At 40.8% G+C, this 26,433-nt stretch overlaps 1 protein-coding gene across 3 annotated transcripts in view; it reads left to right on the top strand.

Annotated features, from left to right (window-relative positions):
* Positions 1-26,433, top strand: part of LOC114558853 (adenylate cyclase type 6) — a 37,456-nt gene that overhangs the window by 4,395 nt on the left and 6,628 nt on the right. For 2 of the 3 annotated variants that reach the window (XM_028583118.1, XM_028583119.1), the window contains exons 4-15: positions 19,529-19,678; positions 20,265-20,386; positions 22,179-22,290; positions 22,607-22,734; positions 22,947-23,105; positions 23,244-23,385; positions 23,603-23,731; positions 24,463-24,491; positions 24,745-24,892; positions 25,018-25,115; positions 25,261-25,348; positions 25,493-25,609. In XM_028583118.1, the coding sequence (XP_028438919.1) occupies positions 19,529-19,678; positions 20,265-20,386; positions 22,179-22,290; positions 22,607-22,734; positions 22,947-23,105; positions 23,244-23,385; positions 23,603-23,731; positions 24,463-24,491; positions 24,745-24,892; positions 25,018-25,115; positions 25,261-25,348; positions 25,493-25,609 (1,422 nt within the window). Of the gene's footprint in view, positions 1-11,149; positions 11,348-19,528; positions 19,679-20,264; positions 20,387-22,178; positions 22,291-22,606; positions 22,735-22,946; positions 23,106-23,243; positions 23,386-23,602; positions 23,732-24,462; positions 24,492-24,744; positions 24,893-25,017; positions 25,116-25,260; positions 25,349-25,492; positions 25,610-26,433 lie in introns of those variants that run through there. The other variant, XM_028583121.1, reaches the window with a different exon arrangement.

Here is a 26,433-nt window from a genome sequence, read left to right as displayed (position 1 = left end):
AAAATTTAAGGGGTTCTTTCGTGGCCTATGAAACACCCTTCTATCTATCTAAGTTTAATGAAAATTGGACCAGTAGTTTCTCCGTAATCCTGCTGACAGATAAACAAAAAAATAAACGGACAAACCTAACCAAAAACATAACCTCCTTGGCGGAGGTAATAATACATGAAGATGGCTGTTCTTGTACGTTAAACACCTGACAGATCTTCATTATATTGATCCAGAAAATCCAATATTGCCATTAAGTGTTCCTGCTCATTGATTTGCAACATTGCCAACAATGGTCTCATACAACTAGTAGTGAAATAACTAAGCACCTTTTAGTCATACTTAACACTTACCACCTAAGGATAGGTTCACGTTTTCATATGTCTTAATAAAATACTAACAATCAGATATACAGTAGAATCTGCTGTAATAGTTCCTCTTGTCCATACTGGTTGCTTCTTGAAGCAATTTCAATGTATGTGGTAGAAGATAAAAGTTTTGTGAAAAATATACAAAGTTCAGTCAAAGTTATGCAAATCTTCAACAAGAGTTAGACAAATCGATTTAAAATTTTCCAAACTTAGGGTCTTTTTAGTACAAAATTCCCATCACAATTTTACACTAAAAAGACTAATATTGACTGGTTATGTCCGACTGCTGAAGCATCTTATCAGTTTTGGCTAAACGTAATGCATTTTTATAAAACGAGGACTGTGGATTTTGTTCAACATCACACTTAAGTCACATCAAGTCTCTTTACAATGGAGAGCATGGACAAGAAGAACAATAACAGTAACTCATTTACTGTACATTTGGACATGTGAGTATTGTTTTAAGACAGACTGTGAATCAATCCTTCAATAGTTGTAAAAAAAAAAGAAGAAAAACATACATGCTCGTAAACTCTCTTTTTGTACCTTAGTTGCTGCTATACAGCCATCTCTGAAAATGACTGAACATTTATATTCATGAGAAAACAAGACACATTTCTCAGACTCGTGCTCAGCAGGGCCCACTATTATCACCATACAATTGAGCACAATGTTGTTACTGTATTCACAAGTGGAAACGCCCTACTTTCTCTTCCCATCAATATAGGACAAACATTGTACAGGCTCCTCAACCACTTTTCCATGTCAAAGGTGCCGTACTAAAAGTAGATGGTGCTTTAGATCTCTGCAGTTTTTCAAATGAGATTTTTAATGAGCCTATGTTTTGTGCTGTAGGGCAGCTATTGGCAACTCTGTTGGGGTTTGTGGAAGGTCATCTGGGTTGAATGAGCCCGTTTAGCTGCATTGTGGAGGAATATCATGATAATGTAGCATGGTGCCATTCAGGCCGCAATTCCCTAAAACAAGGAGGCTATTGTAGTCAAATGAAACATGGTGGGGTGGGATCCTCGGATTGTGCAATGAATTTGATGGAAAACAGGATGATCACTTGGAAAAAAATAAAAACAGAATTAGACTTTCTGCATAATAGCTTCCACTCCCATAACACTGGAATAATTTCTTCATTAGTTTTGTCTCTTTAATCTTTTTGTATGTGCTATAAGATCCTCACTAATGTTCTTATAATGTGCAGTGTGTTTGTGGTAATAAGACTTACGCTGTATCAGATTGTATTATTAAATTGTTCAAAATCTATTCATGAATCTACTAAACCTCCAAAACAGAAGTAACAAATTACCTTTAGTAGGACCACAACTATGTTTACGATTATTTGATTATTCCATGATATGTCAGAAAAGAGTAAAAACAAATGTTTCCAAGTGCTTGTTTTGACCAAAATCCCAAACCGTTAAAGTTTAAAAAATATAAAACAAAGAAAAGGGGCAAACCCTAATATTTTAGAGACTGGAACTCGAGAATGTTTGGTATTCTTTCTTGACAGACTGTTTTTTTTGTTGATAATTTTTCTATTGATCTAGTATTAAAGGGGTGGTTCAGAATTTTGGACATAGGACCTAATTTCCAAGGTAGCCAGTGTGTTATTTATCAGTGGAGACCATTTTCAACACTTTGAAAGTTCGCTGGTGCTAGGCTAGCGCAAGTCAACAGTATCTGCTAGCCTGCCACTCCACAGTACACCCGAGGCAAATAAATGATAACGCCAGACTATCAATGGAAATGTCTGTGTTGATAGAATTAAATGTTAGAAATAAAACGACCCTTGCATCTCAATGATCGCATTACAGGGACTAGTTTCTCAGCAGCGGCGGAATTTTACTTTAGTTAGTAGTACTACGCCAAAAAGTAAACAGAGAAGCACACTACAGTCGGGACACCTATTAGTAGTCTAGTACATTGGTATTGAAGCATTGGATTAGAAACTAAGGACTAGGCAGCATGGTGATTCAGTGTGCATTTAGAAATTGTAAAAATAAACCAAACAGATGGGCACCACAAAGTTTCCACAAATTTCCATTGGGAGACCCAGAAAAGTCCAGGTAAATAAACTTGTGTGATTGTCATGGAAACCGGCTTTCTCAGCAGCCTAGGTAATATCCAATGGGGTAAGCTTCGCTCCAGAACTCAAACCTTCTATGGCGCCATTTTGATGCTACAAAGCGATCACCTCCCGTTGGCATTCCACTGACTGACATTCATTTTGACGTCACTTGACAGTGAATAACTTTACATCTGAAGCGTTTAAAGACTTTATTTGTCCATTGTTTATTTCTAAAGAAACACGACAGTGTATAAAAGGCTCCATTACCTTGTACCTCATGTTATGGCTCCGTAGCAGACGTTTTTGTAAAAATAACGATTTGTGTCACATAGTAGAGGAATTACCATATAGTACAGGAGAAGCTCGCAGGCAGTTTCGACTTACATTAGCTGTTTAGGTTTAATTACTAATGTTAACTAGCATTTTAGTTAGCAATAATTAGCCTGTGCCCATGTTATCTCCTTACATATACCTACGCTCTCCGTCTCTGCAAGATTGGGAATGATTGAGATTTCTCTTGGCACAGCTACCAGAAGACTTACAACTTTCAGACACGTTGCTCACGTCACATTTACGTTGTCTCTCTCAGTTGGAGGCTGCGCAGTAACGCTCAGTGCTCACCGGAAAAGTGCTTCTAATATCCTTCACTGGTCTCCGTCCAGAGCAACGGGATCTGTTGGTCCATTCTTATATACTGTCTATGGTAATATCACTCCGCCGCTGCTGTAGCCTATGCTACCAACTACAGGGAACAAAGTAACTATTGCAATGCGATGCAAGGATAGTTTTATTTCTAACATTATTATTATTATTATAACATATTATTACTATCAACACAGACATTTACATCGATAGTCTGGCGTTATAATTTATTTGCCTCGGGTGTACTGTGGAGTGTGTAAGACTGCTTTTAATGGCAGGCTAGCAGATACTGTTGACTTGCGCTAGCCTAGCACCAGCGAACTCTGCAACTGGAAGGTCTGGATGAAAAGTGTTGAAAACTGTCTTTCCACTGATAAATAACACACTGGCTAATTTGGAAATGAGGTCCTATGTCCAAAATTCTGAACCACCCCTTTAAATAATAAACTAATAATCTTTTGCACCAAACCTTTAAAATCTAGTTTTTTGAATGTTGTCCAGTCGTGCTCATTGATACAATATGCCATTTACACAGGAGACATTTTGAAATGTCACAGTAGTAGAAGCACAATTTAAATAATCAAAACCAATGATGGCTGAATTCCATTTAGCTGCTTCAGTTTCAGGGTTCTGGTATTGTGCATGCTGGCTTACTGTCACACTGTAATGGCTTACTGGAACACTTAAATAGAATGAAGCCATTGTTAATGTTTGTATTTTATGTTACACCTGTGATTTCCCAATATGAAAACTATGGCTATGAAAAAGGGTTATTCACCTTTATATGCAATGTATCCCACAATTTTCCTGCCATTTAATTGCTACCACAGATCAACCTGTCGGTAAGAGCTGTGTAGTGTAGAGTATGTTTTTTCAGTGGGGAATGTTAGTGTTCCATAATGGCATATATGCTGTTTCAGAGGCCTTTTCACCCTTACCAGAATGAAAGAATCATGTCACAAACTTAAATACATGATTTTCTTTCCTGTTTGAAGTGATAATGTTTAAAGACAATGCCACACAATAACTCCAAAATCACACATGGATTAAACTCTGCAAATCTCTAGAGAGATGTGATTGGTTTTCTCTACCAACTATCGCTATTAAGCAACCAGATGAATGAGGAGCCACTCTGAATAAGGCAATATTGACATAACTCCACTGGTCCAGTGAGCTTGTGTGTTAAGTACTTATGCCTTGGACTAGACAGGGTGACTACAGGCACATTGGTCTGTTGCCTCTATGTACTTCAGCCCTGGTTGGTTGCATTGGTCTTCTGATGATGGACTACTGCCCTGCCTGCAGGCTTGGACCCCCAACACAGTACGTTCGAGTTCTCTAAACAATTATTGATGGGCCATGGGCCTCGCACTGTGCGGCTAGAGGGTTTCTCTCTCTCTCTCTCTCTCTCTCTCTCTCTCTCTCTCTCTCTCTCTCTCTCTCTCTCTGTCTCTCTTGGACTCATAGGCTTTTAATAGAGATTGAGGAAAGGACATCAGGTTTGCTTGGGGTTGTTTAATGCTGTCATCAGCCATGTCAAAGTCATGTGTACGCATAAATCTTTTAAAGAAGAGGAATTTCCAGGCAATTTTCACCCTCAGGATAAGAGCAGCACAGTGTGTCGTGTAGTCAGCTCTCAAACTCAACAGGTGTCTGGCTTCAAGCAACTAGTTTTATGAATATAGAAGGACACCATTCAGTCTGTCACACCCTCTGTATCAGACACGTGAGCTCACACAAACTCTGTGGTTCCTGGTATCACATGGCCACACTCTGATCTGGGAAAGCTGGTTTCTTCTTCTGGGACCTCATCATCCTCCAGCCGTTTCTGTGTCCCAGACTTGTTGTTTCCTTTATTTGTATTTTCCCTGCGGGGATGTTCATGTAGGATCAGAGCTGAAAAGATGTGAGACCGATGATGGCGAGTACAAAAGGGGTCTTTGTGAGGGACCTCTATGATGAAGCAGGGGAGGCATGGGGGGGTTACAGTGGTGACAAGGGGACGGCCACAGATGTGTGAAATAATGCCTTGTTGACGCACCCGGCTGTAAAAGAGCTGCCAGTCTCTTCTCTCTTTTTCACTTTTCTCCCACTTTTTCTCTGAGTCATAATTCCATTTTCACAAAATCTCCCTCAGATCGAGTGGCCTTTTATTTCTCAACGGGCTAAGATTGAGCTCACGCTACTCATGGGGATTGTTTCCATAGATCTCCAGGTTTCCCCGCTCTGCTCTGAAGGGCCTTCTCTGACAACTACAGAGAGATGAAGCTGCGCTCAGCAAGTAGAAAGTTACACTGCTGTTTTCACTTCGAAGTGCCTCCACTATCCTTCAAGAGGGACCTCATTCATTCTCACAGATGGCGTCTGGTTAGAATGACATTTTTTTACTTGGAGTGACTAGGGCTGCACTCAAGTTCTGACACTTATTTCCTCAGTGGTAGCTACCACCCTGAATACACACCTCCGGTGGAAAGATATCAAACTTTCATGATTACGTAGCTTGTAGTATTGTGCAAGAATATTTCATTTCTATGATTTACTTTCTTCTCAAATTGAATTGGCTGTAGGTTGCTGGAAAGTTATAGTCCAAAACTAATACTTTAAATGAATAAAGTACAGTTATTCTATATGATTAGTTTAATATTTATTCTTAAATCCTTTTCTCATTGCAAAGGAGGATTTCACTCAAAAACCAAAGAAATATATCTAGTTTAGAAAAACAGATTATAATCTATACAATTTTACTTTTAAAGGTCCTATGACATGTTGCTTTTTGGATGCTTTTATATAGGCCTTAGTGGTCCCCTAATACTGTATCTAAAGTCTCTTTCTCGAAATTCAGTCTTCGTGCAGAATTACAGCCACTAGAGCCACTCCCACAATGAGCTTTCCTTAGTATGTGCCATTTCTGTGTCTGTAGCTTTAAATGCTATTGAGGAGGAGAGAGGGGGGGCAAGGTGGAGTAGTGCCCTATATTTAGAGTGTGGCCAACTATGGAATTGAATGTTCTGAGCTATCCCGTTCTGTGATAGGTTCCGAGGTGGTCACGTGTTTCATGGACTCCATGTTTGATACCAACATTCATCTGATTCCCATTGATATAGTGCAGGGAATAGTGGAAAAATTTAATAAATTATTTAAAAAATGACATAAATCGCAAAAAAAAATGCCCAACTGTTGCATGTTTTGCTGCAATGAAAGACAGGGAAGCAGCAAAAGATTTCACAAGCCCCCCCATGAACCAAAAAGGTGAAAAGTATGGGAGCTGTTCATTATTGTGTGAGGTAAATGTAAATTTCTTTCTTCGATATGATAACTAATTACATAGGACAAATATAGTAATACCATCGTTAATGTGTACCATGCTGTCAAAAAGTTCTAACACTGCTTTAGAAATGAATGAAGTTTGAAGTTAGCCTTATGCTAGCGTTAGCTTTTTCGCTAGCACTCCATGTAGCTAAATGTTGTGATCTTGCTGTAGTCATAGCTATGGCTTTTGGTCTTGACCGAGTCCAGGTGTCTTTTATTATCTTCATAATTTTATTGGAGGGAAAGTGAAACACAGCTTGGACGGGGATGTTGTTCGGCTTTTCACAAGTTTAGACAGCTACGCTGATGTTTGCTAACGTTAGTGCAACAGCGTTGGCCTAGCCTGCTAGGTAGCTAAATATTACGACTGCCTTTGGAGTTTCCTTTATCTGCGTCTACGTTGTCAACATAAGACCTGTGGCGTTAGTGCTCCTTTTGTACCATAATTTTATTGAATGAAATATTAAGCTTTGCTCCTCTGAGATGGGTGGGTTTTTGTTACGTTACACACAAAGCTAACTATAGTTAGCCTGTATGCTAGCGGACATTAGAAAGGTAAACACTGCTAGAGACTTATTAGGCGACGTGGTCACTCACTACATGGGCATTTTTTAGAGGCCCATTTACGATATAGAAGGTAAATGTACACTGGAATATTTTCATAAGGGCTTTTTACATATTGACAAACGTTGATAATAATATCTATATGCCTGTTTAAGGTGAAAATAAGCGATTTATTTCAAGATAGCATATCCGCCCCATAGGGTTGCACTGTAGAGTCATCTGACGTTGGTCTCCAATATGGCGCCCATGATTTGAGTTGGCCATGACCAACTGCCACTTTGCTTGTTTGCAAGCCATGATGTCTCTCTCTTTCTCATGGGCGGGCCAAATGTTCTGGGTGGGCAAAGCAGAGAAAGGGGGAGGTAACCTTGCTCCTTATAACAACATAAGGGGGAGATTCCAGATTCACCCATCTGAGCTTACTTTTTCTCAAAGGTGGAGCAGGATACCCAGGGCTCGGTTTACACCGATCGCCATTTCTAGCCACTTGGGGATCATAGGCAGGCTGGGGGAACTCATATTAATGTTGACAAACCTCATAAAGTGAATTTTTCATGCCATGGAACCTTTGAACAACTTCATCTGTCTTCATTTCACTCACATAATTACTTTTTTCCATTATTGTAAAGTGCAAGTCACTTTACTGACTGCTAAGTGAGTCAAATTGTTGGAAACTCTGTATGGATATTAAGTCCCTCCAGTGCAACTTGTCCACAGAAGGGTCCATTCATTATTTCCTCATCTTCACTTCTGCTTACTGTGATTTGGCATGCTTCATCCCTTTAACTGCCTTTGGTTTAAAAAGTCTGCTGCGGGTTTCTCTGACAGCTGACGTTAATTCAGCTGTTTTACTTCTAAGTTTTGACAGTTGGCAACCAGCAGCCTTTTGATTGTTTGCATTGGTATACTTTTGTTCAGTCACCTGAGTTATGGCTTCATCTAGTGGCGCCAAGCACTCAGACTCTGGCTGTAACTCAGACACGTACGAGCCAGTACACTCACACACACACATAACATGGTCCAAAACAGATTCATTTGGCCCTCAGAGAGTGCTTCCCTGTGAGACACCACATGTCCCTCGTGTTTTTCTTATGTCACTCTCTCTTGTGGGAAGAGAGGTTTTGCTTTGATATATGTATTTCCGTGAGTTAAGTATAAACAGCTGTGCATCCATACGCCTATATGTCTTAAAGGGGATTACGTGATTTGCCGTGCCATTGTTTAGTTCAAAGAATTTATAACCAGCCTGCATGCAAGATGTCATACATGGATTATCAAGGAGCTACACTGAAGTTGTTCTTTTGTGTCCTGCAGGATATATTTGGATAACCAAATCCCAAATGGAGTCCTTTGAAGAGTGAGCTATTGACAGGCAGGTCAAGAAGAGAGTGAAGTCTCGAATCAAGTCTGCTTTTGTTATTGTGTGCTGATCCGACACTAGAGGAAAAACCTGTTCCTCTGGCAGATTGTTATGCGGTCAACAAATGTGGGACTAGTGGAAACATACTGATCCCTCTGCTTAACACTGATGAAAAAGATACCAATCAATGAAATGTCACAGGCATGACTGACTGTGCATAATGCATTTAGGTCAGAACATTGGTGTTACCTTAGAGAAACCTTAAAGCAACCACACAGGCTACCTTAACCTTTTTGCAATTATTTATGTTTGCTTGGAAAGTTTGACAAAGGGCTGTGTCACATGTGATACTCACATGTACTCTCTGAATGGTATTGAAACTAAAAGAAAATGTGCCGTGTTTTATCTTTCAAGTATTATCACTCTGGATCTACAAGATATATGCTTTGTTAAGGGACCGTTCGGTATTTATGGAATGGACCACTGGAGGAAAATAGGGGAGGGTCATGTCTTTTTATTCTTTGTTGAGGGGAGGGTCATCCAAAATTTTTTTAGTTCGGTATTTATGGAATGGACCACTGGAGGAAAATAGGGGAGGGTCATGTCTTTTTATTCTTTGTTGAGGGGAGGGTCATCCAACATTTTTTTCGTTCGGTATTTATGGAATGGACCACTGGAGGAAAATAGGGGAGGGTCATGTCTTTTTATTCTTTGTTGAGGGGAGGGTCATCCAACATTTTTTTAGTCCAGAGGGGGAGGGAGGGGGGGGCGGTTACCCAACTTTTGTATTCATAGAAACAGCAAAATTTCAAAGTGGCTTGCATATTTTTCCATGTAGCTCTTTATCTTGGCCTTCCTTTGCTACCAGGAGTTTGCTGAGATGGATAATTGCATTGTTTAAAAAATTAGTGGAATAATTACGTCTGGCATGACCAGATTTTTTATAAATATCTTAGCTAAATAACACAAAACAACTAAATGGTGGTAGGTAATACATCTGATTTCGTATACTGCTTTAGTAAAAAAAATATTTCCTGGCTGACGATGGGAGCAGCAGGACGTAAAAAACGAAAATGAATGTTGCTAGTCTTGACATCTTACCGTGCCAAGGTTGCAATAAAGGTTTCCTAAATGCCACATTTGATGTCAGCTTACTAATTGATTACGGGTTTTGTGTTATTCCACTTTGTTTAAACGGCGAAGTGGAGGAAGCCAAGTGACGAGTCCATAGCAACCAGTTTGTGTGTTGTTGAATGTTACCCAGAGTGCTTTGCTGAATGGTCTCAATGTTTTATTGTTTTATTTCATGTGAATACTAGTTTACTAGAGGAGTAACTTAGTATTTGAACTAATGCAGTAATGCAGGAAGTGTGCATTTAGTTTCCATGCTTATTGTGTTTCCACAACAACGTTAGTGAGTAAATCTACTGAAATGGCCACCACACCATAACAGAGGAGTGTGATGCGTCAGATGAGAAAGCAGAGGTTTAATCACATATGTCATTGCTGTAAAAAAGCAATGGGAATCTGTATATCTTTACCAAGCGCAAACCAGTATAGAAGGTATTGATAAATTGTTGGGGAGGGTCATGCCTTTTTTCCGAATCGTTTTGGAGGGACAAAGAAAAATTATTATTGGTGAAGGGAGAGTCATGTCTATTTTGCCTAAAGGTTCCAAAACTCCTCCGGTGGCCCCTGAAATAAATAACGGACAGTCCCTAACTATTAGAGTTCACAGTGGCTTATTTTTAGGGCCGGGTATATTTTTTTTTACCAATACCGGTGCCCATATGATAACTGAGTTTTGGTACTGATACCAAAACAACTTTTAGATGCTTTATAATGCTTTTTAATAATAACAAAATCTTTAGTCGGATCTCTTAAGCTGCAGACACACTGACAAGACGGGTGACCCTCGGCAGAAAAGGCAGTTGGTCTGATCAGTCTCAGGCTAATCTGTATTGTCGCCCAAAAATGAAAACTGGCAGCGGATTGGACGAACGCGTCACGTGGGTCTGGTTTCTCCGGAAATTCAAAGACAGACTGTCATGGCGGCTTGTTCAGAATACGATCTCATATTGTACTAAAATAGTTCACAGAGCAAGCGAGAAATAGGCCATGCAGTTGCTGAATCTGTCTTCATTTCAGATCGACAAAGGTCAGTTTAAAAGATTTTTGTCAGATTTTGAGAGACTCTAGTCACGCTCATTCCGCTCCCCGTTTCCGGGTTAGCACTCTACCAATCAGATGGGTCATTTGAGTCCGACTGCCGGCAGTGACCGCCCCACCGATTATACATGTCAAATCGGCCAAAATGAAGGCCGACGGCCCCTCGGATGGACGACGGCACGGAACACACCGAACTGACCTCGCCAGACTGTAGAACGGCCGATTATCGGCTTGGTGTGTCAGCGCCTTTAAGCATCAGCAATAATAAAGAACTAGCCCAAATACAGCCTAAAAGTAACTGTTTTAGATTAAATTCTTTTTTTAAATTGTTTCTTAATTTAGATTAGGACATAATGTGATCAAACAATAAGTAAAGACAAATATGTGTTTTTGTATACAAATGCATTTTATGCCAACATTTAATATTTGACACTCATCAATATGTGACTCTACGGACAGATTTTGGTCAGCACTCAATAAGTATTGAAGTTTGATACACAGCCCTATTTATATTTAATCAGTCCGGTGTCCAGTGTACACACGTTATGTACACGTACACACACACACACACACACACACACACACACAGGCCAGAAGAAGTGAAGTGTGTGATCTGTGTCTGTCTGCGTGAGCTGCATGGATCAGAGCGGCTCACTTGGCTGCTATCAAATGGTGAGAACCCATCATCAGATGCTGTAGGTGCCAAACAGTGCATTGGCTTAAATGATATATCCCCCTTTCACCCTCAACCCCACCCCCTTATCAGAGAGGGAGAGAGCTTGTGACTCATCCAGTTATTCTATTACAACCAGAGGCAATGATACAAACCCGGATAACTTCACCACCATGGGTGGGAGCAATTAGGTAAGCGATAAGCGAAATGTTGCTCTTAAAATACAGCCGCGATAATAAGGCAAATAATAGCCGGACTAATAATAGCTGTGCGAGTCGGGGATGAGGAAGTGCAGGCTTCTAATAACAGCTCATGGTTTACTAACAATTTGGCTCTCTGCAAAAGTAAATACTGGGATTTAAGGCTGAACTGCCATGGCGGACAGCCAAGAGATAATATATTAGGAATCCATTAGCGGCGTTAAATGTTGATCTGTGTGGCATGCAAGTCCATAGGCTTTTAAGGGCAGTTTTACTCTGGATTCTGTTGAGCTTAGTGAATGTCTTTCTGTCAAAGGTCACTGTCACACCAGTAGTCAACTGTCTTGTTATCTCACTATCCCAGTTACAATTACAACATTAAAACAGCCACAGCATATGTCGGGCTGGTGTGTGAATGCATTACTGGAGTGAAGCAGTAATTAAAAAACATGTTTACTATCAGTGTACAAACCTGCCATTGAAATACACACCACTGTGAACAACTCATGTCTCTATTGTCAAAGACATTACAGACCCTATTTAACCTGCTCAGCCTCTTTGACTGTCATCTGATCTGCTTATTAAATGGAAAGAGGAGATCATCCTAATGATTTTGTCCAATCAGCGTAGACAGTTTTTCCTGTTGTACAGCTCCGAGCCTTGGGGTCTTACAACACGTCTTATTCACATTCTAGTGTATGATGTCAGATACAGCACTAAGACCCTGGTCCCATGATGTAATTTCACACACTCATGGTTAACCCAAAGGAAGTTCTACTTGAGTCTTCACAGGATTATCCCGCTGAATTGAGCAGAAAGCTCAAAAAGCATATTGTTTCACGCTCCCTCTTCACATGGAAAAAATAAAAGCCCTTTCCTTTTATGGTGGCAGAAAGACGGTACTGTTTCCTTTGTTAAGGATAAAGTGTCACGAGCACCTTCATGTTGTAAAGAAGAGCCATAGCTGATAGACTCTACATTTCCTTCACCATTCAATACACCTGAATCACATTTCCTCTTTGTAATGGTATGTATAACCTTTAAGGGCTGAGCAGAGATGATCAGGATATAATAAATAAAAAGGCCTGAACACTAAGACATATACAGTAGCAGTTTCAGCTTGAAGTTTTTAAACTATGTGTTGAAACTTAACACCTATGCTTTTATTCCCGTGAAATGCTGCTGATGTATCAGGCTTCACAAACATGACATATGTGACTTTTCTTGAAGATGTTCCCGGGAGGCGGATGTGTTACATGCATGAGTTCAGTATTAGCTCATCCTTGACCGAGCAGCTCATGGAAGTCCAAATTTAAGTTGAAGCAGTTGCCAAACTGCCCTTGCATTTCTGCTGTTTAAACTATAACCTGTTGTTCTTGTACCCATATTGATCTGTATGCTTTGTAGTAAAAGTCAATATTGTATATGGTTGAAGAGTTAAACAGGGAAGGACAGTGGTAAAAACAGTGTAGTAAATATTAGCAGATGCTTATATAACTGCACAGTGAAACTAAAGTCGTGTATGTTTTTATTGGAGTTCCAGCATCTGGCCAACACATACCATCTCATTTAATGTTGCTTAATGCTCCCGTGCTTAATTCTGTTACTCAGTATTTAAAGACAGAATGGCTCAAGGAAAAAATAAACATGCTCTAGTTCTCAACAAACAGTACCATGTAGTCACCAGCAGACATTTTCCTATTTTAGGAGTTAGCTCCTAATATTCCTGTTACGTTGGTCTCTGTCAAAGCGAAATGGTGGCCCTGGGTTCATGTTGTGTGCATTGTGCTTAAAAGGAGATGGAGGCAACAGCAGCTGAAATAGGAATTCCTGGATGTTTAGCTCACAGTCACACAGTTCAAGGTCTGGACTTTCTCACACGGTTCAAATCAGTGAGAGCAGAGTGAATGGGGCTGGAGGGCTGGTTGGTTTGTTAGGCTAATTAACCAAATCTTGTGTTCTTGCAGCCGCCGTGCTGTAATTGCAACTGTGCCTGTGAGGGTGTGAGTGGACAGGAAGTGAGGGGTTAGTGAGGACACAGCTGGGAGGAGAGTGTTATGTCCAGCCCTGCCCACTCCTCCCCCTCCCTCCCTCCCTCCCTCTGTCAGTCCAGCCAAACTCTGACCCCTGACCACTGAACAGCTAAGACCACTGACAAACAGACACTGGTGTACTCATTAGCACAGCTTTGTATCTAATACTTGTCTAATACAATGGAGCATTTTATACTAATTTGTTAATTAATACATTTTACCCATTGAAACGTAATTCAAATGAGGTAATATGGAGTACAGTTGACACCTGTTGGTGCTGTTACTAATGCTACTCCTCGTTTTCCACAAATTTAAATATTTTTCAATATCAACCAATTAATTGATTAGTGAACATAATTGTTATTATTTGCAGCCCTAAAGTAAAAATGGGGATTGATTGAAGCAGCAGCAATAGGTCACGCAAAGTGCACAATCATTTAATGTAAGATCATTTTGTGGCTGTCCCTCTAGTTAACCGAAAGCAGGGATGGAAAAAAAAAGAGGGAAGAGGGAAGAGGGACAAATGATAAATGTCCTAAAGCAGGAAGCTACATGGTATAATTCATTCAAGTTAAGTGAGCCACACAAAAGTAATAAGACGGCTAGAATGTGAATTAATGTGACCCTGCTGCTTTGTTTTAGGGATTGGCTTTGTTCAAAGATCTGAAATGACAGTGTAACTGCAACAAGAAAGAAACTTATGTCTGTGTACTGTTTAACCAAAAGTCGTTCCACTTTATTCGCTGTCATTTGTTTTCTCTGAGAAAATGAGATGGTTGAACGGTTGTGTGTCCTGTCCAGTCCTGTGGAGATGGAGATGGAGAATTTAAACCTCCAAAATTATGTCTGGCTAAAATCTCAACAGCATTCACAGCATTGCTGGAACCTAGTAGCTCTGAAAATGTCTGCTTTGTTTGGGTCAATACTTACCTTTGTGAAGCAGCTTTTTTTCTGACATGAATGTCATAAAAAACAGATGAACATTCAAATGACTCCACACTCCAGCATGCATCTCTTTTGTTGACTCCATGCAGTGCCAGTCATCTCACTAACTGATAACTAACTAACTAACTAAATGCATGTGAACTACAAATGATGAAGGGAAGTGATGTGATATGTGGGTCAGACAGAAAATAAGCACAAGTAAATAAGTAATACATCTTTTTTTGTTTTCTATGACATTAGTATGATGTAAATTTAATAGTGTGAGCTTGAGAATGCTTACAGAAAAAAAACATGAACATATTGCTGAATTTAAGATGTTTAAGAATGATGAAGAAGTTTTGATACACAATGTTAGGTGTTGGATAACATTTTGTAAATGTTCACACAAAAGAAGCTTATTTAGCTGGGTTGGGTGGAGATCAGCTATGTGAATAAATGTTACTAATAATATAAAACATGAGTAGCTCTCGGTCACTTTCATTTTGTCAAATTAGTTCTCAGAGAAAAGGTTGGAGTACTGCTCTACAGGGACAGATACAGTGTCAGAAGAAAAGTGGTAAAATCAGCGGCAGCCAACTGTAGAACGTTAGCCAGTCAAGAGTAAATTGAAGGCCAAGATATTAAACTAGAAGGATAAATAAGCATCATAATCTTTTGATTTGAGGAAAAAAATGTTGGTCAAATTAGTGGAGTGGGTAGTTTTAGCTGGTGGTTGCAGTTTGTTTTAGTCAGTAATTCCAGGATCGCTGGGAGATTTCTTTCCTCATGTTTGGACAACGTTTATGTGCAAGTATTAATTCAGGGTCTGTTTCTCTGACAGATGTGCGGCCTGGATCCAGCTCTATTTAGCTTCACGGAATTTGCTTCAGCGTTTCACAAAGATTACTGCGAGGCCTCACTGGTCGCCTGAGACCAATTTTGGTTTAGCCCGAGCCATGACGAAAACAAAACTCTGATTCCAGATGGCTGGGACCCAAGATGGCAAAGTCAGGCACCCCTACTCCTCAGCAACATTTATTTTTATAAGTAATGGCTTCTTTCTTATGTCAGTAATTACACATTACAGTAACCCCTGATTAGATATGCAACAAAGTCTCAGAGTATTGTCTATTTTTACCACTCTGGTACCACATGTTATCTTTCCAGGCAGCAGTGTGTGACTGGGCTTCATCTCTATAAGACATTTTAAAAGCTCCAGATGCCTATCAAAGGTCATGTACTGGAGAGTAGCCCCCCTGTCAACAGCAGTCAGGGTCCCCAGAGCCAGTGTGTTGACTTATGGGATGTAGCACTCTGGCCTTTTAAAGTTTAAACTTCAGCTTTAGTGGAGCTCAGGGTTGGTGGGATATCAGAACTTATCTTTCACTGCAGGGCAGGCCTTTTCAAATACTCCTGGATGAATCCAAACGTTGATTAGGTGGACAATGCCTTTATTCAATAAAGGCATTGACAGTAAGTCGTATTTGTGGTTATCAGTTCTTAGTTTATTTCCTCTCACTGTATTGTCATAGGAGTTAATATAAGTGACAAATTCATCAACATGTGGCCACCTCAGCTCTGCTTACAGATAAGACGCTGAACTTTCTTAAGAATAAAAAAACAATTGTACTGTTACCCCAGTGCTGCAGAATGTCATTGCAATATCCCTTTTTGGTCAATAGATCACATCCGTTGAAGTATAAGTTTTGTCTCTGAATGTGGTGTGAAAATCTAATTTGTGCACATTCCAGCATGCCTTCTCGTGAGGGAATTGTCCAAGGGGATATTATTAAAGACAGAATGGATTTTCTGTGTGTTTGCCAAGACAAAATCTTTTCCATCCCCTTCCTTCATTCGTTCATTAACATGTTATCCGTCTGCCGTACTTCATAAAGCACCTTGCCCAGGAGCCGCACCTTATAAGCCAATGTTTGGACTTCTTTTAACTTCACCGCCAAGAGGTTCCTGCTTAAGTAAATGTCGAGCAAGGCTCGTCTTTGAGAGCCAAAAGTCTGGAGGAAGAATAGTCAGGAGACATCAGGGGAAGATACTCTAAAGTCCAGCTCAGTGGTTATAAAGAGAGTGGCAGTGTGCTAATGAAGAAAAACGTATACTGCTCTCTTTACACCACATTACTGTTTGGAGAGGAAAGTGTCAGAGTGGCTGACTGTGGGTCTGTGCTGGATTTCCGGCCTAGGAGATATAAGTGCAGCAACAACAGACACACACACACACACACACACACACACACACACACACACACACAAAAAAAATAAATCTAGCTCACCCAAGATTTATTCAAAAGCCTCTGTTTTTGCCTCTAATTTCCAGACCGTGTAGTGACTAAGCATAACTTCGCATTAACTCAAGTGTTGTTCATCATGTTTCCCCACACTTTAGTTTCACCTATTCAGAGCTATCAGGCTGTTATATTATCATTCAACATGTAGTCAGTCAGTTGTTGTTCAGCTCTAATATGCTCACCATGAACGTACTGTACCTGCTGATATTTTGGGTCTTTTGCGATGTTTCAATAGATGCTGCTCTTGCATTTGCATCGCATTTGCAAATGAATGTGTATTCATGCTATCGCTGCACTACTGTGTGTTTTCCTGTTCAACAAAAAATACAGAACATCCCAAATGTGGGACCTCCTAAGCTGCGTTCAAGCACACTGTATGTTTGTTGCCAAACTATCAAAATCGATTTGATAGGAATGTCTTTACTTGGATTGAAATCTGAGCGTGTTCACATGGGAAGCTGAATTGGCGAGTGCATTTCTGAGAAGCATGGTCCTGGGAACTGCAGGTGGCCCTGTATCTCAGACGGGCCCCTTAGCTAACTTAGTTTTCTGGCTTGCTCTGTTAAGAGCCATCTGTTTGGGATTAATACCATTAGGGTTTTATCAGGGCCCTTATAGACTGGAGTGTCAGGTCTCCATTGGTGGTCTTTAACATTACGATGCAGGGCTTATCAGAAAGCCCTGGCCTGTCAATGCTTTATGAACACAACAGGCTAATCGCTAATTGAGCGACGGTTCGGCACAAATTAAATTTTGCACTTGGAGAACAATTGCTCAGCCAGTCATGTAAAGAACAAGAGTGGATAGTCTTTGTAGGTCCTCACACCTAATCTTCAATAGCCTGATGATGAGGTGTCTTACACCTCTTGGCAGCTTTGATCTGAATCATTGAAAGTTGACTGACAGTTGGCATCAACCATTCTCTGTCATCCTGCATCAAGGAGTTCGGAGAAAAGTGCTTCTTGTTCTTTCCGAAAACCTGTTTGAAGGAACCTCGCTGCATCTCTATCCCTGAGAAATAACACATGAGGATACATTTTGGATGCTCTGTTGCTAGTTCTTGAATAATGTTCTTGCTCTCTGCCTGCATCAGCTACATTAGGGGTTGGTATTTACCCAATACATCAGAAGTATGTTTCCTTCTGCACCTGCGAACCATCAGTGTGCTTATTTGTGCTTACTACTGTGCTTCTAATCTAGTCTGGCCATTTGTTTTCAGATGGAATAGGAAGCTACCAACGACTCTCCCTTCAAATAAACTGTGGCATTTGTCTGTCACTGACCTGTAGTAATGGTGTTGCATTTCAAGCACAGATTGTTAGAGTGTCTCTGTGTTGTTGTGACAACAAAGGGTGAGTTCTTGTATATACAGTGCAAACTCATCTCAAGAACATTGCACAAAGCCTGCCATCACTTAATACGTTTGTTTTAGTCTACTTTTGTTTTAACCAATGTGTGGATGCTAAGTTAATAGTTTAATGCTTATCTTAAGGATTAGGCTGGGTATTGTTAAAAAACTTTCAATACCGATACCGGTACCGATGCTATCAATTTGATACCGGGTCCTGAACGTTACTTTTTTCGATACCAATTTTTTATATTCCATTTTAACAAAAACAAATTACAACATTGCGATACACATCTTTTTCTTTTCAGCTTCTGATTATTGGCTCACTGACGCAGATGAGATTTACTCCTTAGGTATTTAAATTTGGTATTGAATGATACTATAGAGGTAATTATATATAGTATATATACACACACACACATGTATACTATAAAGGTCAGTGCCTAAAAGTATCAAAGTTGGGTACCCAGGCCTAGACAAGGAAACATTCATGAAAATATGCAGTGTATGCATGTACATTGATAATTATCTATATATAGTTCTCCATCTCTACTCCGTGGTCTTTCTCATAAACATAACTTAAAAAACAGACACGCAAACACACTGGTTTGGCGACATACCAGCCATGGCTCAGAAATGATGGTACTGGTGATGAGATTTTTCATGTCCTCCAGTTTAATCTTCATGTTGTTAGTAAGATTGATTGAAATTCAGCCTTCATGTGTGTGCTTTGCCTGCATTTCTTTTTCTCATTATTGATGATATCATCTTCAGAGGAAACACTCTGTGCTCTGGTCATGGGTCAAGTGACTTTCCCAGGCTGGAGTGTGTTTCTGAGCATGGAAAGGACGAGTGTGTGCACGTGCGTGTGTGCACATGCACGTGGGTTACTCTGAACAGAGGGGAAGTCCAGAACTCAAGGCTCTGTTTCTGATGTTCAGTCTTGGCTGTGGACTAGTGAGAAGATAAATCACTAACAGACTTACACAGACTCACAACACACATTCAAAAACACACACAGAAAGCGGCTGCAGCAGAGGAATGTTTTTAAGGTCGATGACCCCACGAAGCTGACTGTACACTATATCTAAACTTCATTTACTCAAGCCACAGATAATGCTGTTTTACAGTTTGTTCCTCTGCATTCTTAGTGCCTTATTGTTCAACCTGCATATTTCACTGCACTAGGTACACACAAGAAAGTGACATTAATGGCTGCTTCTGTTTCTCACTACTATCTAAAGTTGTTGTCAAATATGACACGTCACATGTCCCCAGTCATGCATCACAATGAAACCTCTGGGCTTCTACCATTCAGAGCGCGACGTGAAGAGAATGTCCTCTTACGGAGCAACCACGAGGCCACGCTCATCAACTTTAACGAGATCACATCTAATAGCCCCTCAGACATTTGAGGAATTTTTCTCCTTGCAGTAAATCCTACGACACAGTGTTATTGATTTTGTTTATTGACTCACCCAGGTCAGGCAGAGTTCACTGTATTACTGTGATGTGACATGTGCATGCATTTCACTCTTTCTGTCATTTTTGTGTATGTTTTCCAGATCAGTGCCAACGTGCTGATCTTCCTGTGCACTAACATGATCGGGATCTGTACCCACTACCCTGCTGAGGTTTCCCAGCGACAAGCCTTCCAGGAAACCAGAGGATACATCCAGGCCAGACTGTACTTGCAGAGGGAAAACCAGCAGCAGGTACACATATTATGCACAAGTTCATAGATACACAGACGCATGCATGTTCAAGCAAATAATTGAGGGAGGCAGTCGTGCCCACGTCCTAGAGGAAATCTAAACACGTGTACAAATGCAAAAGAGCAACAAGCGGTTTCTCCATTTTCCAGTCTAATTATTTTTGTCTCTTTTTTTATGTCAGCAATATGCTCTGAAGTATAACACGTATCTCCACTCCTCTCTATTTGACTAACACGTTCCCACGCAGATGCCAACGAGGCAGGGTGACTCATTGAGCATTCTTAACAGGAGAAACCAATGAAAATGAATGGGCTCCTTCTGTGTCTTTCTTTCTTTAATTTCTCTCTCTCTATCTCTCTCTCTCTCTCTCTCTCTCAATTCAATTCAATTCAATTATTGGCATGAATGTAAAAAAACAATATTGCCAAAGCATCATGCAAAATTAATACAAATACAAAATTAACAACAATATAAATAATCATATCAAAACCAAAGTAACAATAATAACAATATACCAATGGTAATAATCAAATTAAAATGAGTATTTCTCTCTCTCTCTCTCTCTCTCTCTCTCTCTCTCTCTCAGGAGCGCCTACTTCTGTCAGTGCTGCCAAGACACGTTGCCATGGAGATGAAGGCGGATATCAATGCCAAGAAGGAAAATATGATGTTCCACAAGATCTACATTCAAAAACACGACAATGTTAGGTAAATACAGATAGATACACACATACATGCTTTCACACAACTGCTAATACCCACTCAGGAAGATGTTGGAAAGCTTATCTACTTTGCTATCACAGCTAGCACCAGTGGCTTTGACCTCCCTCTGCTGACTGATGTGTCAGTTACAGAGTCACTCCAACAGCTATTTCCCTGACAGCATGTATTATGCATGTTGTTTATTGACACTGACAGCACCGGCTGCGGTAACGATATTGACTTAGGCACACTGCTGTGCTTTCCGTAACAAATTATAGGAGGCAGACCTCAAGTTTGCTGGAACACTGTCTCGGCCCTCACTACTGGATTTCACCCCCGAGTGGGAATAGCTCAGTACTAAACAGGTGGTTGAAACTGTCCATCCATTAGCCTACCGTTGAAACAAGTCGGTGCTGTTGAGGTTGTGGTGGGGATGGTGGTAGGGGACAATGAAACCTCCTGTTAGAGGTGACCCAAATAGGTGCAGGTGATGCACTTATTGGAATAATCTGTTGTAACACCGATGCTCTACTAAAGTGTAAATTTACAGGAACACTCCATTATCCAAGTTTAAAATCTGCTGTATTTGTTGTAAAATTATGCACAGGTAATTTTGTTAAAGCTCTAACACCAGACAACAACTGAGTTATTAATGTTTTCCGATCATGTTGTTTGCATCACTAATGCCTGTATTTGATATATATTATGGTCAGTCCATATACCCTCGAAATGCTCATCAATATTATCTATAAGTTACGTAAACATGTTTATTATGGGTGTGACTATACCGGTAATTTACATGGTCAAAAAATTAGGCCGTCGGTCTTAGCTGGGCCGACAGCGACCGACCGTCGCCCAGTTTGTGCGGTGTGTCCCGTACCGTCGACCTTCGTTGGCCTGTTTTTATTTTAATTATTTTCATATTTTCACTTTACTCCTAGTAATATTTGGCCATGCAGGAAGTTTTGGTTGTATTTGCCCAGAGTCTCTTTTGTCTTTTGTTGCCACCCAACACAATGAAGGTGAATCACATAATTATTTTTTTTTTTACAGCTGCAATAAAATTCTACATCTTTCTCTACAAAACAATTTAACAGTCACTCAGCATCCACAGATCATGCTGTAAGTTTTTTGGGACTAGAAAGTAGTTCCAGTATAAACTGTTCACTGTGACAGCAGAAACAAATCTCAAAACTTGGATAAATAAAACAAAAACTGCATGCCAAAAACTACATCCGCTGCATGGCTAGATAATACTAGGGGTATGTGAGCAAATATGTTTGTTTGTAATTTGTATGAACTTACTATGATTGCATTATGGCTCACAGCCTTGGTCAGGGTGGGAGATGCAGACAAGCTCTGGACTGCTGTAAATAAGGGCCAGTTCTCCCTGAGTGGATGACCTCATGGGACCAACAGCGCCATCTGTCGACTTTAACTCAAATTCAGAATGTCAGTGGTGTTGTTTATCCTCGCCTTTCATTACTATCAAAAGTTAGCAATGAAAGGCATGCAGACAGGGGGACAAGGGGTGGTGTTCTCATAGGGATGGGCTGAAGGAGGTGACCTACATTTGCCTAGATGATGAGAGCCAGAGCTGAACAAATGTCTGCCTCTCTCTCTCTCCCCTACTCACATGGCAGCTGGACAGTGAGGGAGGCACTAGACCATGCTAACTAACTCTATACTGTATTGATTGATCTCATTCTCTTTCTCCTTTGTCTTTCTTTTCCTCTCTATCGGTTTTGGTGACCCTCACCCTCTCCCTTAATACCTACCAAAATCGCCTCTCCTGCAGCATACTGTTTGCAGACATTGAAGGCTTCACCAGCCTGGCGTCTCAGTGCACGGCCCAGGAGCTGGTCATGACGCTGAACGAACTGTTCGCTCGCTTTGACAAGCTGGCCTGGGTAAGCACTGACAACCTGCTCCTGCCATTTTCTCAGCAGAACTTTGAGCCACTGTTGCTGAGTGTAGCCCTGACAAAGCCAACATGATGTACTTGTTAAGGGGGGAAGGGGGGGGGGTTACTTAAGCATTGTGTTAAACATCAATTAGACTATGCTGAGACTGATATGTCATCTAAATTATGCATAAACAGCTCTATATTTGACATGAGCATGCTGTGTATTGGCTGTAGTTGAATATATTGTTGGTGTGTATGTGTGTGTGTGTGTGTGTGTGTGTGTGTGTGTGTGTGTGCATGTATGTCTCCTTGCTGTACAGGAGAACCACTGCCTCCGTATTAAAATCCTAGGGGACTGTTACTACTGTGTGTCAGGACTGCCTGAGCCCCGGGCTGACCATGCCCACTGCTGTGTGGAGATGGGAGTAGACATGATTGAGGCCATCTCGTGAGTCAAACACACTAATGCAGTGAAACACAAAGATCCACACACTCAAAACGACAACATGCACCCTTACAGTCATATAGTAATATTCCAGTGAAGGCTAAGTTAAGATTTCTTGCTTTGTTTATGCTGCACGGGGTATAGAAGGGACACTGTGAGCCTGAAGGTGACACTACATTTTTGACAATAGTGTGTGCGTGTATGTGCATTTGCAGGCTGGTGAGAGAGGTGACAGGTGTTAATGTGAACATGCGAGTGGGCATCCACAGCGGGCGGGTTCACTGTGGGGTGCTGGGCCTGCGCAAGTGGCAGTTTGACGTCTGGTCCAACGACGTGACGCTCGCCAACCAAATGGAGGCCGGGGGGAAGGCTGGGTAAGTCCCCCCTATTCCACCTGTTACTGCACTGACGTGTTCTCCCATTTTGTTTCTTACACACTGTATTTTGTGTGTGTGTGTGTGTGTGTGTGTGTGTGTGTGTGTGTGTGTGTGTGTGTGTGTGTGTGTGTGTGTGCGTATCCACATCACCAAAGCCACACTACAGTATCTGAACGGGGACTATGAGGTGGAGCCAGGATTTGGAGGAGAGAGGAATGCTTACGTGAAGGAGAACAACATTGAAACCTTCTTGGTGCTGGGCTGCAGCCAGAAGAGGGTTAGTTCACACACACACACACACACACACACACACACACACACACACACACACACACACACACACACACACACACACATCCTTGATTACCTGCTTGACCTCTTTAGAACTTCACACTAGTGCCACATTTCACACAAACAATATAATAGCTTGTCACCTGGCATAGAAGACCTTGTTTGTCAAAGCATTTACTCTGGTGGGTTTTTTTCACTTCCAGAAAGAGGAAAAAGCCATGATGGCTAAGATGCAGCGAGCACGTGCAAATTCTGTGGAGGGATTGATGCCACGCTGGGTGCCTGACAGATCCTTCTCCAGAACCAAGGAGTCCAAAGTTTTCAGGCAGATGGTGAGCTACATGCAGGGAGCATTTAGATGCTTTTCTATATCTGATTTCCTGTGTCATCATCTCCACTCTCTAAAGTCACATTATACATAGACTTTCTAATTATGTCCTCAAAGGCCAGAATTCTTTCCAACTTTCTATTACTATACCTTATTCTAACTTCATTTTTATTTATTTTTTTGTCATGCGTGGCTCGAGATATGTCAGTATCTTTCTACAATTTGGTACAGACATTCATGTCCCCCACAGGATGAACTGTAATAACTTTGGTGATCCTGTTAGGTTTATGTAGCATTCTTCTCAACATACAACAACTATTCAATATTCACGGCCACAAAATAATTTTCCAGGGCTCCCAGGGATTCCCAGTGCATCTACTACTGAAGCTAATCTGATCAGGCTGCAGCTGCAGATATTTTTCTTTCTCACTCTCTCCCATTTCCTTCCTCTCTTTATTCTACAAGTCTTTTCCTTGTCTTTCCTACATTTATCCTCCTCCTTTTGTCCTCTCCTTCTCAGAGGGTTTGAGCCCTAGGGGCAAAGAGGGTGTAATTTGAAGCCTCTGAGCATTAATTAAAACATCAGTCTGGCTCTCAGGGATTAGCTGTGCAGATGTCTGGGTCTCTGTCTATTTTTCAGTTGTACTGTGGCTAGACAACAATCTCCCTTTCTCTTATCTGCACTATATCTGATTTTTGGTCTCATTTTAACTCTCTGTTTTTTGTTTTTCTCAGGGCATCGATGAAGCATCCAGCAAAGACAAGTGAGTGTTTTGGCCCCAGTTTTTGTTATTGGGGCGGCTTTCGTTATTAGCGGTTGACTGGCAGACTGTCACTGTAGCAGTCTAACTTTTGAGCCCGTTGTTGGTTTTATACAGTCAGATCCAACCCAGCACTAATACCATATTAGCTCTGAGTCATCCTGCCTGTCACAGCATAGGCCAACTCCCTCATAACACTCACACACAGTTACAAACACACACCACACAGTGACCTATTGTTCCATCTACCTCATAGCCGCTGCGCTCAGGAGGCGCTGAACCCTGAGGATGAGGTGGATGAGTTTCTTGGACGGGCCATCGACGCACGCAGCATCGACCAGCTGAGGAAGGATCACGTCAAGAAGTTCCTACTCACCTTTCAAACCGTCGAACTTGAGAAAAAGGTTGGAATTTGATTGGAGTTGGTTTGAAATTCACCATAATTCCCTGGTAAATAAACTGAATTGACTATTTTCTTCTTTAATTGAGCTACGACGAAACTTATTTCACATTGATTTTCTATTTTCAGTACTCTAAAAAGGTCGATGATCGTTTTGGGGGATATGTGGCCTGCACACTCCTTGTTTTCTGTTGCATCTGTTTCATTCAGATTATAATTTTTCCAAAGTAAGTAGCTCTCTCCAATAAGTTGCCTTTCCCAGTTTCCATGTTATACTTTATACCTAATTGTGGATAGGAAATGTGGCCTTGATTAGTTTATGAGGAGTTAATGAGAGTTATACATCCTAATGAGTTTTCTTCTCTTCCGCAGAACAACACTTATGCTCGGTCTTTACATCAGCATCTTCATCATCCTTATCAACATCCTCTTCATCTGTTCCATATACTCCTGCATCAAAGTGAGAAACAAAGGCCTTCTCCACTCATATGATTTCTCTCGCAGATATCTTTAGCTAAGAATCATTACCATATGTCTTCAGCCAGCCTCACTAATGGTATTAACTCTATCCTATCTGATTTTCTCCTTGCTGTCTGTATTCAAGCTCTTCCCAGCTGTCTTGCAGACTGTAACCAAGAAAATAGTCCAGTCCCGTGCAAACAGCACACTGGTGGGCGTCTTCACCATCCTCCTCCTCTTCATTTCCTCCTTTGCTAACATGGTAGGGACGACAGCTCTTCATTTTGTCATTTTCTGTATCATGTAACAGTTTGGGACCGATGTTTCAAGTTGTCCCCCACAATGAAATCAGGGAAGGGCCTCACATATCTGCCTCAGTTCCATTTGTCTGTCCTTCCATTAATCAATTCATCTCAGATGTTGCTGGTCAGAGTTTTTTAAATCATGTTTTATCATGTGGACCAACATGTAGATCTATATAGCATTGCATTTGTGTATGCATGGATTAAAACATGCTTATTGCTAGCACCATTATTTATGCAAAATGACAAATGCCATGGCCAAGAAAAGTGTTAGAAGTTATGGAAGGTTTATCAATACCTAAACTTCATACATCATCAACATCAAATGTGCTTTTTAAGCAATGGTACATAAAATCACCCACAGAAGTTATGTTGTGACACAGTTTAGCAAGGATGAAGTACTATACCTGGTTTGCATTGTAAATAGTTTAAGTAACAACATAAGGCTTGGTTGTGGCTTTGCAGCTGTAGCTTTTTGCTCCACTTTTAAGATTGGATGTCTGCAGGGTTGTTTCAGCCTGTGATTGGTTGCTCAGTGTCAAGCTCTAACATCAAGCTAGCCAATTTCATAAGGACTTATTCAGTAGCTTGCTTGTTTAGTTCAGTAGCTGCTTTCTCTATTTCTGCACTGAGCATTAATTAGTCTGCTCATTTGTTGGACTCTTTGTTTGACTTTTATTGTATTTTGATACATTATACATTTTTAGAATTATATTATATCAGTACCTACAGTATGGTGCAGACATTATTTTCAAGCAAAACTGAAGGCATTTAAAATTGTGTG

Source organism: Perca flavescens, chromosome 7 (genome assembly GCF_004354835.1).
Source record: "Perca flavescens isolate YP-PL-M2 chromosome 7, PFLA_1.0, whole genome shotgun sequence".
In the NCBI taxonomy this organism is placed as follows: Eukaryota; Metazoa; Chordata; class Actinopteri; order Perciformes; family Percidae; genus Perca; species Perca flavescens.
Note: the sequence above shows the minus strand (reverse complement) of the source record. Positions and strands in the feature narration are given on the sequence as shown.